General features: G+C 43.8%; 1 protein-coding gene across 1 annotated transcript in view; it reads right to left on the bottom strand.

Moving 5' to 3' along the window:
- The window catches only part of AFG2A (AFG2 AAA ATPase homolog A), a 240,428-nt gene extending 224,729 nt beyond the window's left edge, over positions 1-15,699 (bottom strand). Inside the window, exons 1-6 of the mRNA XM_070417201.1 lie at positions 15,498-15,699; positions 9,133-9,254; positions 8,035-8,192; positions 4,364-4,422; positions 1,798-2,442; positions 502-631 (exon numbers count right to left, since the gene is read on the bottom strand). Of these exons, the coding sequence (XP_070273302.1) occupies positions 502-631; positions 1,798-2,442; positions 4,364-4,422; positions 8,035-8,192; positions 9,133-9,254; positions 15,498-15,660 (1,277 nt within the window). The 5' untranslated portion in view covers positions 15,661-15,699. The remainder of the gene's footprint in view (positions 1-501; positions 632-1,797; positions 2,443-4,363; positions 4,423-8,034; positions 8,193-9,132; positions 9,255-15,497) is intronic.
- Positions 15,700-16,141: the final 442 nt, after the last annotated feature.

Here is a 16,141-nt window from a genome sequence, read left to right as displayed (position 1 = left end):
TTCATAGCAGCACAATTCACCATAGCTAAGATCTGGAAACAGCCTAAGTGCCCATCAGTAGATGAATGGATTAGAAAACTGTGGTACATCTACATGATGGAATACCATTTGCAACAGCATGGACGGAACTGGAGAGCATTATGCTAAGTGAAATAAGCCAGTCAATGAAGGAAAAATACCACATGATCTCACTCATTTATGGATAATAAAGACCATTATAAACTTATGAACAAAAATAGATACAGAAGCAGAGCAGCCTCGAACAGACTGTCAAACTACAGCGGGAAGGCCGGGGAGGGTTGGGGGGCGGGAGGAGGGGGATAAGAGATCAACCAAAGGACTTGTATGCATGCATATAAGCATAACCAATGGACATAAGACACTGGGGGGTAGAGGAGGCCAGGGGATTGTCAAGGGCGGGAAAAAAAGGAGACATATGTAATACTCTTTGTAATACTTTAAGCAATAAAACAATTTAAAAAAAATAAATTAGGCACCTACTTGCTTATAATTTCAGGACCATTTATTACAGAGACATAGGCTCCAACTTCATTAGCAATAGCCCTGGCAATCATTGTCTTTCCAGTACCTGGAGGGCCATACAGTAACACTCCTCTAGGGGGAGGAATTCCTAGAAGAAAAAGAAGAGAACACTGGATTCAGCATTACTAGGTTTCTTCTAAGTGTTGTCATATGACTTAAAACATGAGTTAAAAGTATAAATTTACCTTGCATCACTAAGTAAAGTTAAGAGTCAGATCTTCCTTATTCTGCCCATGAAGACGTATACACTGACTTCCAGCAATGACTGTTTCTCTCTCTATAGTTCCAACCTGTCCAGGCACTTTGGTAAAAAACTGGCTGGACACTGTTGTCATGCCCCATTCCACATTATCAAAACAAAGTCCAGACAACAAAAAGCTCATAAAGCAAGCCACCAATCCCAATTTTCAGCATACATGCATTCCTAAGAAAATGTCAATCCAAGGGTTCATTTTATATACATACTAGAGGCCTGATGCACAAAGATTCATGCAAGAAAGGGCCTTCCTTCCCCTGGCTGCTGGCACCACCTTCGGTCCGGCCCAGAGCCATCTTTCTGCCTTTGTTCCAGCCCGGAGCCACCTTTCCACCTTCCCATGCTGCCTAGAGGCCCGGAGCGGCTGGGGCGGTGCGGAACGCCTGCATCCCGCCCCATCCCTGGCCGCTTGGTGCCTGCATATGCAAATTAACCTGCCATCTTTGTTGGGTTAATTTGCATACTCACTCCTGGTGGACCTCATGAAGGTATGGCCAATTTGCATCTTTCTCTTTTATTAGTGTAGATAACGGTTCATAAAAGAGGGAAAAGCAGAGAAAGAGATGGTATGCACCAAATATATGCAGAGAATTGGGCAATAACCACACAGAAGAAACCTTGAGTTTCCTAGGAACCAAGTCAATGCAGATATCTGCACACAGCTACATTTCCTGAGAAGTTTCACCAAGCATATCTGAATGTTTGGCTTATTTCTTTACTCATTACAGCTAATCTAACCTGACAAGAAACTTATTCTAGATACAATACAAGCAACTGTGAAAGTATGCAATTAAAAGAGACAAGGCTCCAACTAACTCATTACAACCTAAGAACATCTCACTTAATTGGCATTTCCCAAAGCAACTCACACCTCCTACCGTACCTACCACTCAGGAAATAAAAATAGGAAAAGAGGGTGAGCAATTATTAGATAAGTGGAATGAGCTGACTTTTTGAGTTTGAATTGAATACTTTTGGGTACAATGAAGAAATCATACCATAACTCTTGAATAGTTCAGGCTGCTTGAGAGGAAGTTCAATTATTTGTCTAATTGCTTTCAGCTGACCATTTAAGCCTCCTATCATGTCGTAAGTTACTTTGAACTGGTTGTCTTGTTCTTTTGAATTTGTACCAATTTTTGTAAAATTGACTCTCGTTGTTGAAGAAATGAAGTAGAAAGTATCAGTGTTGCACTTTGCTCCCAAACTGGCTGGCTTTAGGAATCTCTCTTCATTGATAAGGTACTCATTTCCTCCTCTGGCAGACGCAAAGCTACATTCAAGACCTGTAACTTCCTCTGGCTCAAGCCCACTGCTGCCACCAGGACTCTGTGTGACATTTGACAAACTGTCACCAGTTTTATTTATCTTTCTGTCATCTACTGGTTTGCAGGGAGTACTGCTTGATGGTGGGACCCGAGGCTCTTCCAGATCCAACTGGCTTAACTGTAAGGACATATCGAGGGTACTGGCTTCTATGCTGGACCGTTTTGAGGCCATTCCCTGAGCATCAGTATCAGAGTCACTCTGAAGCCTTCTCAGTATCATGCCATCTTCACCCTTCACTCGCAACACTTGCAACATGCATGGTCGTCCATAGAATGTAATGTATAGAAAGTTGCCTGGTAAAACAATCTTGTCATCTAGAAAACAATTTATCGAATATATATATTAGCACAAGTTTTCACCCATTTAATGTTTAAATAACATTTGTTTTATCTATTAACAAATCTACCTGACTGAAAAGACTAAATCAAAGAAGGCAGTATTAATAAAATAACTGCCATGAAAAATAAAGGCCCTAATATTCCCCTAATAAGGGAGCACTATCTGGAGATCAAAGAAAAACAAGATGATTCTCTGAAATGGGGAAGATTCTATCAACTACATTAACAAATAGCCAGACAATCTATCCTAATATATAAAAAGCCTGGGTCGTAACGACCGGTCACAACCGAGGCTTGACCAACTGTAAGTCAGTCCTGCAGTCAGTGCTGGGTTGCCATGGCAACTAGTGCTGGTCGTGATGCCCCAGCACTGATTGCTGAGGGGGCTGTGAATCAGGGCCAGAGAGAGGCCTGAAGAGAGAAGTAAGGACTGATCCATTGCCTCTGTGGCAGCTTTTGATCAGCACTTGCCTCTCTCTTTCACTCCCAGTCTGGCCAGCAGCCACACCTCCATTTCTCTCCAGGCTTCCACCGGGACTGCTGATCAGCCCGCCTTTCTGATCAGGCCCCGTTGATAGGCCCAGAGACACTGACTGGCATAGGAACTGGCCAATCAGAACAGAATCTCGGTGCTATGAGGAGCGAATGGCTGCCTAGGAGGCAGAGCTTTTGACGTTGATTGACATAGGAACCGACCAATCAGAACCAAATGTGGGTGCTGTGAAGAACCAATGGCTGTCTAAGAGGCAGAGCTTTTGATGCTGACATAGGAACCGACCAATCAGAACCAAATTGGCCAGGAGAGGATAGCAGTTTGGGGCGAGATCAGTCCAGCAGGAGAGGGCTGTTGGGGGCAAGATCAGGCCGGCAGGGAAGGGCCGTTGGGGGCGAGATCAGGCCGGCATGGGAGGGCTATTGGGGGTGAGATCAGGCCGGCAGAAGAGGGCAGTTGGGGCAACTGGGCTTGCAGAAGAGGGCAGTTGGGGGCGATATCAGGCGGGCAGGGAGGGCCATTGGGGGCGAGATCAGGCCGGCAGGGGAGGTCAGTTAGGGGTGATCAGGCAGGCAGGCAGAGGCAGTTAGGGGTGATCAGGCAGGCAGACAGAGAGGTTAGGGGCAATCAGGCAGAGGCAGTTAGGGGCGATCAGGCAGGCAGACAGGTGAGCAGTTAGGAGCCAGCGGTCCCACAGGGATTGGGCTTAAACCAGCAGTCGGACATCCCCCAAGGAGTCCCCAATTGGAGAGGTTACAGGCTAGGCTGAGGGAACCCCCTCCCCCCGTGCACAAATTTCGTGCACCCAGGCCATTAGTATTTGATAATAAACTAACCCAAAATGGCACACTTAAACCAACAAAACAATATAACATTTCTCATTGGAAAGAGCAAGAGCTCAAGGATTCAAAGTCTCGGTTCTACCACGGACTTTGTCCACAGACACGCTGTATATTCTCTCTGTTGCTCAACTGCCAATCAATTAATTGGGGAAAAGAATCCCACATCCCTATCTTAATAGGACATTAATTCATTGAGGAGAATAGTCTCTATGCTGTTTTGAAGAAAACTATCAAGTAGACAATACTTCAAAGACACATTACCATATATGCTGCTGCCTTGCTTCTTAAAATTTAAAAAAATATTTAAAATATGTCTCACCATTGCCCTAACCGGTTTGGCTCAGTGGATAGAGCGACGGCCTGCAGACTGAAGGGTCCCAGGTTCGATTCCGGTCAAAGGCATGTACCTTGGTTGCGGGCACATCCCCAGTAGGGGGTGTGCAGGAGGCAGCTGATTGATGTTTCTCTCTCATCGATGTTTTTAAGTCTCTATTCCTCTCTCTTCCTCTCTGTAAAATATCAATAAAATATATTTTTTTTAAAAAATTAAAATATGTCTCACCTAGTTTTCTCAGAAGACAATCAGCCAATTGTTCTTCATTAATATCCACATTTTTGTCACTGTAAAGGTTTGGGGTGGGGAAAATAGAAATAAACATTAAGTACACCAGAAATTTAAATGTAACATAACATATACATAGTTGTAATGCAGACCTAATGAAAAGCATAGTTTACAACCTGGAAATGATCTACAGAATTCTGGAATGACTTACAAATTTCAGCTAGTTCTTAAAGCCATAAAAATCTCATTTATAGTTTGATGTCCTAGTGGCATAAATCAATGTTCTTCAAATATAGGGTACTTCCCGCAAGTGGATCATAATCATTTGTCAATCCTACCCACCATTTTTTTAATAGAATACAAATGTCAGAATATATCAAACATAGAAAGGTTAAATATTGCTTTGTAAGACATTATTACACACAAACATCTATATACTTGTTCTATACAAGTACATGTGTGCATATGTGCACTCTATGTATATATAAGATAGATGTGTATGTACAATGAACTACAATGAAAAATGTTTATTCTTCGTCAGTCAGAAACATTTGAAATGCTGACCTTAATTAACCCCTTACCAAACTTGCCTAGCTTGGCGAAGGGCTTTTATTAATAACTTAATGTATTCCCTTTGTATAATTTATAAATTATCTTCTAGGAAAAATAAACCCTATATTGTACTTTATCTGAAGAGGTAGAAATAAGTAAAAGGAGAGTGGTACAATGAAAGTTTATTCTAGAGAAAGGGCATGCTTAAGAAAAATGGGAACCCTTTTTTGACTGATAACTATGTCTGCCAGGAAGGACACTTGTTTGAGTAGAGGAAGCAGGCAACCCTAAAAATCATGGCACTTGTATAGAACCATGTCCTTGGAGATGTGCATTTTTCCTCCTTCTCCATTTGTAAGCAGCCCACGTGACCTTCGGTTGTGAACTCTGCCAGACATCAGTGGACCCTTCCACTGATCGAGCCCAGTGAAAGCTGTTTTAGCAGGCTTTTCTGGGGCAGATCTAAGCCATGTCCTCGACTTTCTCAGTAACAAAACCAATACAGTTGATCTTCATTATTTGAAGTTTCCATATGTGCAAATTCACCTACTTGCTAAAATTTATTTGTAACCCCAAAACCAGTACTAGCAGAGCATTCCCAGTCATTCATGGATGTGCGTAAAGTAGGCAAAAAATCTGAGTCTCACAACACCTTCTTCTTTCAATTCTCATCACAGATGACCAGAGGATGGCAACTGGAGATGATGGGGAACAGTGCAATGTATAGTGAAAGTTCCAGCTCTGGGACCTCACTCTGGCAGCTGTTAGTGACATAGCCTCACTTCTGAACTACCTCTTCTCTTTTGTAAAATAAAGGAAATAGGATATACCAGAATGAGTTGTTTTAAGGATTTAATATTATAACCTATATAAAATATATATACTTGCATATTTATATCTATATATGTTAAATACACACACACACATATATATATATATATATATATATATATATATATATATATATATACATATATATACATGCACACACACACACACACACACACACACACATATACTCCTAGGAGCAATGATTCAGTATTTGCTAATTCAGTTTTGGGGACAATTTTGTAGGACACAATACCACAAATAACGAGAATCGACTGTGTGTTCATGTGAGAAAGAGAAATACAAGGAGAAAATTTAATGAATCAAATGTATATATAAACTAAAGAGGAAATTATATGTATCCATAAATGCTTAAATTTACTTGTTACTAGAACTCTGAACCTAGTTATACTTTAATTGTTTCCATTTATTAAAGTCTGAATAGGAGATATTTATAATATGTAAAAGAACAGCAAAAACAACCAATTTTGCTTTTATAACTGAATAGGTGCAAATAAAATCATTTCCACTAGAAGGAGCTCTAAACTTACTAATGAAATGTTTTAGCTACAGCACAACAGGATTTAAGCAGCAGATTAAAATTAATGATTTTTCTTATTGGAAATTTTCTTGTCTAAGCTCTTCTTGCTGCCACGTTTAAAACAAAACATTTTTTTAAATAAAAAGTTTAAAACCAAGCTTCCATGGAAAACCTATATATTCCCTCCATAACAGGAAATCATTATCACCTAAGAGTGCTGTGCCCTCAAGAGTGATCATCGAAACTCCAGTCAAATGAGTGCTGTGCCTGCAGCCCTGTTTGAAGTCAGTCTGGAGAAGAATCCTGTGCAATCCGAGCAGTAGCACTAACAAACCCACACAAGAGCGGGCAAGTTCCTGCCTTCTCACTGAGCCCATTTCCTCATCTGTGAAAAGGGGTGGGTAAGGATACCTTGCAGGATGTTTAGAGGGTTAAATGGAAAAAAAAAGGAAAGATGTGTGCATGCACATGTATGTGCTAGTACACAGCTGGTGCTCAACACATGTTATATTTCTTTTCCTTTCTGCTTTTCATCATTTGTTAAATGTTTGTTAAGTGCTTTGAAAACATTTTTCTGTTTTTAAAGGAAAAAATATGCCAAAGCTCAGGCTTGGCATCTATAAAAGTAGCAAAAGAGAAGAAAATATTTTAAAATCAAGCTAGATTGGAAAATGTTCTGTGATTCTTACATTACTATAAACATCAGTCCCCAACTGTTACTAGGGTCATATTAAAATTTCAAAAGTTGCTTTTTAAAAACAAATTTCGATAAGATTTTTACATGCAAACTGAATCAAAATCCTATTAGATACAGAATTCCCAAGGGGATGGGAGATATGCTTTAATTATACTGATATGCTGCTTCAAACAACTAGTCTTTGGTGAGGGGATATTTAAAAATCTGATAGAAATAACTCTCTCACTAGATTGAATAATCAACGAGTTAAAATATACAATCAGCCCAGACAGAATAGCTCAGTGGTTGAGCATCGACCTACAAACCAGGAGGTCATCGTTCGATCCCCAGTCAGGACACATGTGAGCTCGATCACCCAGTGTGGTGTGCAGAAGGCAGCTGACCAATGATTCTCTCACATCATTGATGTTTCTCTCTCTCTCTCTCCCTCTCCCTTCCTCTCTGAAATCAATAAAAATGTATTTTACATACACACATACACACAATCAGGTACTTTGCTTGAGCAGCCTTAATTAAAATTTATTTCTTGCCTACTCACAGTAGCCTACTCCCTTCTTTATAGCTGTAAAAAAGACAAGAAGCCCTGAGTAGTATACTGCAGACCAAGATGAAAAACATAGTTAAATACCCATTAGCAATAATTCTCTCACCTAAAGTGCCAGGGCACACTCTAATCAGAGTAACGAGAGAGTCCCTAGTCCCTAAGTTACATAGCACTTGTCTAGCTAGCACTGTGTAATATAGGAGGCAACTAGCCACTCACATGTGGCCAGTCCAAACTGAGATGTGCTATAACTATAACATACTAGTACACACTGGATTTTGAAGACTTCGTTTAAAAAACAGATATGAAAAATATCTTATTAATAGTTTTTTATAGTTATAAGACTTTACACACATTAATTAAATAAAATACATAATTATAATTAATTTCTTTACTTTTTAAATGTGATTACTAGAAAAGGCAAAATTACATATGTGGTTCACACTTGTGACTTTCATTATATTTCTACTGGGCAACACTGATTCAGTCACCAAAGAAAAGAGCCAAACCTGAGCGCCACGTCCATTTCATCAGCCTGTATCACAGCACCCAAAAGAGGCTGGACATGGATGGCATCACCAACTCTGACACCCATATTCCTCTGTGCTATGTCACTCAGGCCAACCTTGCCTCCAGGAAATCCTGATACAGGCCAGGCCACACAGACCTGCCAGGAGAGATAATAAACATTTACAGAATATCAGTAATTTATAAAGCAGAAAATTAAGCATAGCCAAGTACATGGATCTGCCAACCCCCAAAGGAGTTACAATCTGACACAAGTTACAAAAAAAAGTTTTATACATATTACATTTTTTGCAAAGATCAGGAATGACCCCACAGTGAAAATGGTGAAAGATCTGAGAGGTAGGGTTAGGAAAAGAGACCAAGGTGAGAAGAAAATGAGATAAAATCCAGAAGGCAAGCTGACTATCAGGTAACCCAGCCTAGAGCATAAACTACATCCAAGAAATAGTAAGGACTCCAGCACCAGAGTTCCTGGGAACATGGATCTCATCAAACAAATGTTAAGCTCCAGATAGAGTGCTGAGTTCATATATTTAATGTCTTCTCGTCCACAAGACACAGTAAAATTTTTAAAAATATAAGCCCAGAACTATGAAAAGAATGGGAGGCGTGACACCAGCAGATAAGAGATTTCAAAACCTTTCCAGAGGGCCCTAGTGGATGAGAGAACGAACACTGAGTAATGAAGTAGAGAAGATATGGCAGAGGTAGAGGCAGGGGCCAGCAGCAGAGAAGAAAGCCAAGCTGCGGAAAACACCAACAAGGAGAAACACAGCTGAAACCAGGGAGGGTAATCAAATGTATAAAAAAGAGATGACTTCATACCCCAAAACAGTATTTCTGTAGAGACAAGTAACAGACTGGGAAGGCCTCCCAAGGAAAGGTCTTTCTCTCCATTATGACATTTAGGGCTATATTCCCACTGTAATCATAGACATCAAAGGAGGGGAAAGTTTACATTGGTGTGAGGGTCTTTAAAATATAGTTTTTCATTTTTCCCTGCTTGTTCTGAAAATTACAATTTAAAAAAAAACAACCCTCAAATCTTTCCAAACTAAGTAAATGACAAGGACTCTTACCTCTTGTTTTCCCTGTAAACTGGTAAGCAGCACTGGTCGGCCAATAATTATATTTGCAGACTTCATAGTGCCAAGTCCGAGTTGAGCAAGGGAATTCTGGAACTTTTTAGGAACTTTGTCATCTACCAAGAAGCAAAAAAAAATGATTTTGTATTATTTTGTCACTGAAGTTAAGGCATGCTTTCTTTTGAAGGAAATAAAAATCCTTTATCCACATAACCACATGAATACACTTACTGTACCCTGAAGAAACCACTGTAGCAACCCTTACTTTAACAAATAAACTTAAAACCAAATCTTTTGAGGATCGAGACAGTATGAGTGCTAACTAAAAATTAAAAATTAAAAAGTTGTTTTATGGAGTAGGTATTAGTTTTCATTATTTAAAAAAAAGTCTTGCGAGAGAAACCAAGATGGCGGCATAGGTAAACACCGGAAATTGCTGCCTCGCACAACCACTTCAAAAATACAACTAAAAGATAAAACAGACATCATCCAGAACCACAGGAAGGCTGACTGAGTGGAAATTCTACAACTAGAAGGAAAGAGAAAAGCATACCGAGACTCAGAGGAGATGCGGTATGGAAGTAAAGTGCAGAGGTACGGAGGCGCACGCGGAAAGGGCTGGCGGCTGAGGACATGGTTGTCTTTTTCAATCGGGAGGGAGTCTCAAGCTCCTGACTGCTCTGAACTCCAGTTCCGGGCGAGTCTCTGGGGACCCAGACTCATACGGGGAGAAGCTAGACTAGACTGTCTGGCATCGGTCGGACCTTGAGGGCGGCTTTCTCTCAGAGGTGCTTGCAGCGATTACTGGGACACTGAGACTCGGGGCCTCTTAGGGCAGGACTGAGGAGCAGCGATAGCTGCTTGCTCCGCCCTGTTGATCCCCTGGGACCCCACCCCGCCCAAGCTGTGCGCCGGCTTTTGCATATGAAAGGCCTGGCCCTTTGCAATCTAACAATTACCTAACAAACTGCAGCTGGCCCAAGGCCCCACAGCAGCTTGCATTCCTTCACAGTTGAGCTCCTGCTGGGTAGCCTCAGACAGAGGCTAAATTAGCACCTCCTTAGAGATCCAAGAGCCAGTGTACCCAGTGGTCAGAGTGGGACCATTCAGATTACAACTCCTCAGATCCATAAGGGACACACTCAGGGGGCAGACTCAGTGAGTACCAAAGCCCACTGAAGCAAGTCTTGCCCCAGAAGGGTGTCTCCAGTACAGAAGTTCTCCTACTGCAGACACAGCTGATTCTCACAGCCAATTAGCCTGGAGGTCAATTCCTCCCAGTGATACAACAATCAAGGCTTAACTACAACAAGACTGTGCACAAAGCCCACAAAGGGGTGCACCAAGAGTGTCCACCTCAGGTAATTGGGGAGGCTGAGCCACTTGTCCCTAGAGGACACCTAGCACAGAAAGCCACTCTATCAACACAGGGAAGCATAAAAAAATGCGGAGACAAAGAAACAGGTCACAAATGGCAGAAATGGAGGAAAGCAAACTACTGGATATAGAGTTCAAAACCACACTTTTAAGGTTTTTCAAGAATTTTCTAGAAACCGCCAATAAACTTAGTGAGACACTCAAGCAATCTAGTGAGACCACTGATAAATTTAATGAGATCCTCAATAAGTCTAGTGAGACCCTCAAGGTTGTGAAAAAGGACCAACTAGAAATTAAGCATACACTGACTGAAATAAATATTATACAGACTTCCAACAGCAGACTAGAGGATCACAAGAATCAAGTCAAAGATCTGAAATACGAAGAAGCAAAAAACACCCAACCGGAAAGGCAAAAAGAAAAAAGAATCCAAAAATATGAAGATAGTGTAAGGAGCCTCTGAGACAACTTCAAGGATACCAACATCCGAATTATAGGGGTGCCAGAAGAAGAGAGAGAGCAAGATATTGAAAACCTATTTGAAGAAATCATGACAGAAAACTTCCCCAACCTGGTGAAAGAAATAGACTTCCAAGTCCAGGAAGCGCAGAGAACCCCAAACAAAAGGAATCCAAAGAGGACCACAACAAGACACATCATAATTAAAATTCCAAGGGCAAAAGACAAAGAGAGAATCTTAAAAGCAGCAAGAGAAACACAGTCAGTTACCTACAAGGGAGTACCCATACGACTGTCAGCTGATTTCTCAACAGAAACTATGCAGGCCAGAAGGGAGTGGCAAGAAATATTCAAAGTGATGAATAGCAAGAACCTACAACCAAGATTACTTTATCCAGCAAAGCTATCATTCAGAATTGAAGGTCAGATAAAGAGCTTCACAGATGCTGAAACCGGTTTGGCTCAGTGGATAGAGCGTCGGCCTGCGGACTGAAAGGTCCCGGGTTCGATTCCGGTCAAGGGCATGTACCTGGGTTGCGGGCACATCCCCTGTAGGAGATGTGCAGGAGGCGGCTGGTCGATGTTTCTCTCTCATCGATGTTTCTAACTCTCTATCTCTCTCCCTTCCTCTCTGTAAAAAATCAATAAAATATATTTAAAAAAAAAAAAAAAAAAAAGAGCTTCACAGATAAGAAAAAGCTAAAGGAGTTCACCACCACCAAACCAGTATTAAATGAAATGCTGAAAGGTATCCTTTTAAGAAGAGGAAGAAGAAGAAAAAGGTACAGATACAAATTATGAACAAATACACATCTATCAACAAGTGAATCTAAAAATCAAGTGAATAAATAATCTGATGAACAGAATAAACTGGTGATTATAATAGAATCAGGGGCATAGAAAGGGAGTGGACTGACTATTCTGGGGGGTAGGGGCAAGGGGTGTGGGGGATGCAGGAAGAGACTGGACAAAAATCGTACACCTATGGATGAGGACAGTGGGGGGGGGGGCAGTAAGGGCAGAGGGTGGGGTGGGAACGGGGTGGAGGGGAGCTATGGGGGGAAAAAAGAGGTACAACTGTAATAATCTGAACAATAAAGATATATAAATAAAATAAATAAATAAAAAGTCTTGCCCTGGCTGCTTTGGCTCAATGGATAGAGCATCAGCCTGCGGACTGGAGGGTCCTGGGTTCGATTCCAGTCAACACATACCCAGGTTGTGGGCTCGACCCCCAGTGGAGGGCGTGCAGGAGGCAGCGATCAATAATTCTCTCATCATTAATGTTTCTTATCTCTCTCTCCCTCTCCCTTCCTCTCTGAAATCAATAAAAATACATTTAAAAATATAGATAGGTAGATGGGTAGACATCCACTGTTCCCAGTAACTGACGTCATGCTTATTGAGCACTTATGTGCCAGACTGACTAATGAGACAGTAAAAGTAATTTCACAAAACCATCCAGGTTTCACTCGCTCATTCATCAAATCTTTACTATAGGACAGACACTACACTAGACACTGGGGCTTCACAAGTAGACACAGTCCTTGGCTTTATCTAACTGATGATCTAATAGGATAACAGAGTTATAAACAGTCACTGAGCCCTAGCCAGGTGGCTCAGTTGGTTGGAGCATCATATAGGACACTGAAATGTTGCTGGTTTGATTCCAGTTCAGGGCACATTAACTAGGTTGCAGGTTCCATCCCTCGTTGGGGCCCATATGAGAGGCAACTAAGCGATGTTTCTCTCGCTCACATTGATGTTTCTTTCTCTCTCCTTTCCTCTCTCTCTAAAAATAAATTTTAAAAAGCATATTCTCAGGTGAGGATTTTTTTTAAAAAAACACTGAATAACTGCATAGTTATAAACAAAGATTAATGCAATAAAAAAAAAATGACACAGAGTGCTAGAAAGCCTTTAATGTGGGATCTGATCTCATCTGGAAGAATAAGAGAAAGCTTCTCCAAGGAAATATGCTTCAATTCAGATTTGAAGAAAGAGTAGGAATTAACTAAATGAAGAGGAAAAAAGATAATTCTGAGCAGAGAACAACATGTCCAGAGATGGCGGGCAGAAGGGAGTTCTGTGCATCAGAGGGAAGAAGACAGGCAGAGGGAGTGGTGGGAGACAAGCCATGCAAGGAAGGTCAAGACCATTCAGGGCAGCAGGTGATATCAAGTTGCTGGTCTTTACTCTAACAGCAACAGAGGACTGAGGGGTGAAATGAGGGTTCATGACAGGATCTTCATTTCAAAGACCATTCCAGCTGCAGAGCAGGAAGTAAGTGGAAAGGCTGGTGTAGTAAGCAGTCCAGGTGAGAGAGGATAAGTGTCTGGATTATGGCGGAAGCAATGGAACAGAGTGAAAAACAGCAATGTGGGAAATTTTTAGGTGATAAGCAGGACTTGGTGGTGGACTGAATATTGGAGACGAGAGGTGTCATACATGACTCCTAGGTTTCTGAATGAGTTCTTGAGGTCAGTCTTGAAGTACCTTTGAAAAATCCAAGAGAAGAGATATAATACAGTGCTTTTTAAACTGTAGTTGGAAAACTATTTGCTTCTGGTTCCTGATAAGCACAGAAAATGAGAATAAATGTTTAAAAGCTTTTATTTTTATTTTTAATATATTTTTATTGATTTCACAGAGGAAGGGAGAGGGAGAGAGAGAGATAGAAACATCAATGAGAGAGAATCATTAATTGGCTGCCTCCTGCATGCCCCACACTGAAACCCAGACCTGTGCCCTGACCACAAATTGAACCCTGATCTCAACCACAGGTCGATGCTCAACTACTGAGCCGCGCCAGCCAAGCTTATTGTATTTTAAAACTGTGCTGATCTGTGGCATATCTTAAATTTTAAAACCTTTCCTGTAGAGTTGGAAAAGCATTGGTCTAGAGCAGCAATTTTCAACTAGCCTGCCCCGAGAATTTTTAAAGCATGCAATGCCTACTTAGTCAGGGGCACTGAGCTCTTTTCCCTAGATTGTCAAATTTTAAAGAAATGACAACAGCCAACCCAACAAGAGCTGTCCGGTGTGAATGAATCAAAATTATACCGATTTTTTGGTCAGACTGGCGAAAAACATATTTTCGGTATGCCGAAAAATTTCAATTAATTATGTGTGCCATGAGATGAAAAAGGTTGAAAATCACTGGTCTAGAGGACAAGTAAATCAAGACTGAAAAGTAGTATAAACTAGAAATATAAATCTGAAAAGGCTGAGGGCATAGATGGGTAAACTCTGGGCAGTGAATAAACCTGCCAAAGAAAGATTTATAAAGACAAGATGAGCTTTAGGACTGAGAACTGAGGAACTTCAACTTTTTTTTAATCCTCGCCGTAGGATATATTTATTGATTAGGGAGTGACAGAGGGGGGGGGGGGGGGGGGACACGGATCATTGCCGGGACCAGAAATGGAGCTTACACCTCTTGGGGTGCAAGACAACGCCCTCCAACCAACTGCACCGCCGGGCAGGCGAGGAACTCCGCCATTTAGAAGAAGATGAGCCTGGAAAGGAAACCGACCAAGCACTGACCAGAGGGAGAGGTGAAACTAGAAAAGTCTGATGAGGCGTCAAATGAAGTCAAGTGCTTCCAGGTGGAGGACATGGTGGCTTCCTGGCCGAAGCTGCGGGGAGGTCAAGCGCGGTCAGCAGCCCGGGCAGCTCCGGGGGACATGATGGAGGTCGGGGGGGGGGGGGGGGGGGCACGGCCCCGGGCAGAGAGGCCTCAGGACTGGGGCGGGGGGGGGGGGGCGCGAAGGGGGCGGGGAGCGGGGAGCGCACTGAAGCGCACGGGAGGATCCGCCTGGGGACAGGACGCGCTGTTCCCCGCCCGCCCCCGGGAGGCAAGGACTCTAGGACGAGCGCTTCGCTCTGGGGCTGCCTTTGGGGTCCACGGGGGACAGAGTCCTCCGGCCCCCGCTTCGCTCCGCCCCACTCTCCAGGGCTTGGCCGACCAGCGACCTTCCAGGCAAACCCGTCCTCCCAGCTCCTGCGAGCTGCGACCTGGGCTCGAACGTGCAGCTGAGGAATCTACAGAATGGGCACAGCCCACCCCGCACCCGCACCCGCACCCCAGGGCGTCCGCGGGGACTGCAGCTGCCGGGGACACGCCATGGAGAGCTGCCCCTGGAAGCAGAGCCCGTGCGGTCGTGCACGCAGCGGCCACCTTTCCGCCTCTCAGCACGGGTGTCCCCGTATCTTGACTGAACTGGGCTCAGTGTGCCGCCCTCTAAGCAGGCTAGGCAGGCGCAATGTGCCGCTAAATATGTCGTCCGTCTTCGTCAATGTCCCCAGTGCAACTTGGCAATTCCAGGCAACTTACAAAAGGGACCGTTGAGTCAGTCACGGAAAGGGCACTGGTGCCTGGCCCGGGGCGCGCGTGGCCCCGGGCCCTCACACCCCGGCCTCGCCCACCCTCCCCAGCGCCGCGCCTCCAGGCCCACCGCCCGGTCTCCGTCCCCTCAGGTGGCGCCCCCGCCGCCTCGGGCCGCCCTCCCAACCGCTCTCACCCTTTGCTAGGAAGTTGATCACCGCCAGGGTCCCAGTCGCCGCCGCGAAGCCGGCTTCGAGACAAGCAGCCGAGGCCCCCGCCGGAGAGCGAGCCGTGGAGGGCGAGGGCGAACCCCGGCCGGAGCTCCGGCTGGACCGTCTTCTGTTCTTCTTGGAAGACATGCTCCACGGGCAGCCTGGAAGCTGAAGCAGTGTAGCCGGCTCAACGTGCGCGCTTTACTGTGGGAAAAACTTCCGGGGCAGAAGTCAGCGAGGCTCCGCCCCCAACCCCCACCCCGCGCCGAAATTCCCGGAGTGAAGCGCAAATGTGAGGCAGGGAAACCAACCGTCTTCAGAATCTGAGGGCTTTGAAGAGGTCGGAGAGGCTTTTCTGTAAAGGAAAACGGATTAGGTGGATGGAAGCGTCCCTTAGATTGTACATTCCTGAAAGACAGGACTTTTTCGCAACCCATTCGTCCTCCCCATCCCTGAATATACGTGCGTTGAATTAAACTATTGTGGGGAGGGGACTAATCGAGTTTCTCCCCGTTTTCCTGGAGCCGGGCACACTCCTGAGAGGAGCCGGTGGACAGGACTTCGAGGTCTCCTGAGTAGAGCGCTGCAAAGTGGTAAGCCCAGCTCCACTCTGCGAAGCGCGTGCGGC

Source organism: Myotis yumanensis, unplaced genomic scaffold (genome assembly GCF_028538775.1).
Source record: "Myotis yumanensis isolate MYYU_CA2020_CCGP unplaced genomic scaffold, mMyoYum1.0.hap1 SCAF_5, whole genome shotgun sequence".
Lineage (NCBI taxonomy): Eukaryota > Metazoa > Chordata > Mammalia > Chiroptera > Vespertilionidae > Myotis > Myotis yumanensis.
The sequence above is the reverse complement of the archived record's forward strand: the minus strand, read 5'-3'. Positions and strand labels throughout refer to the sequence as shown.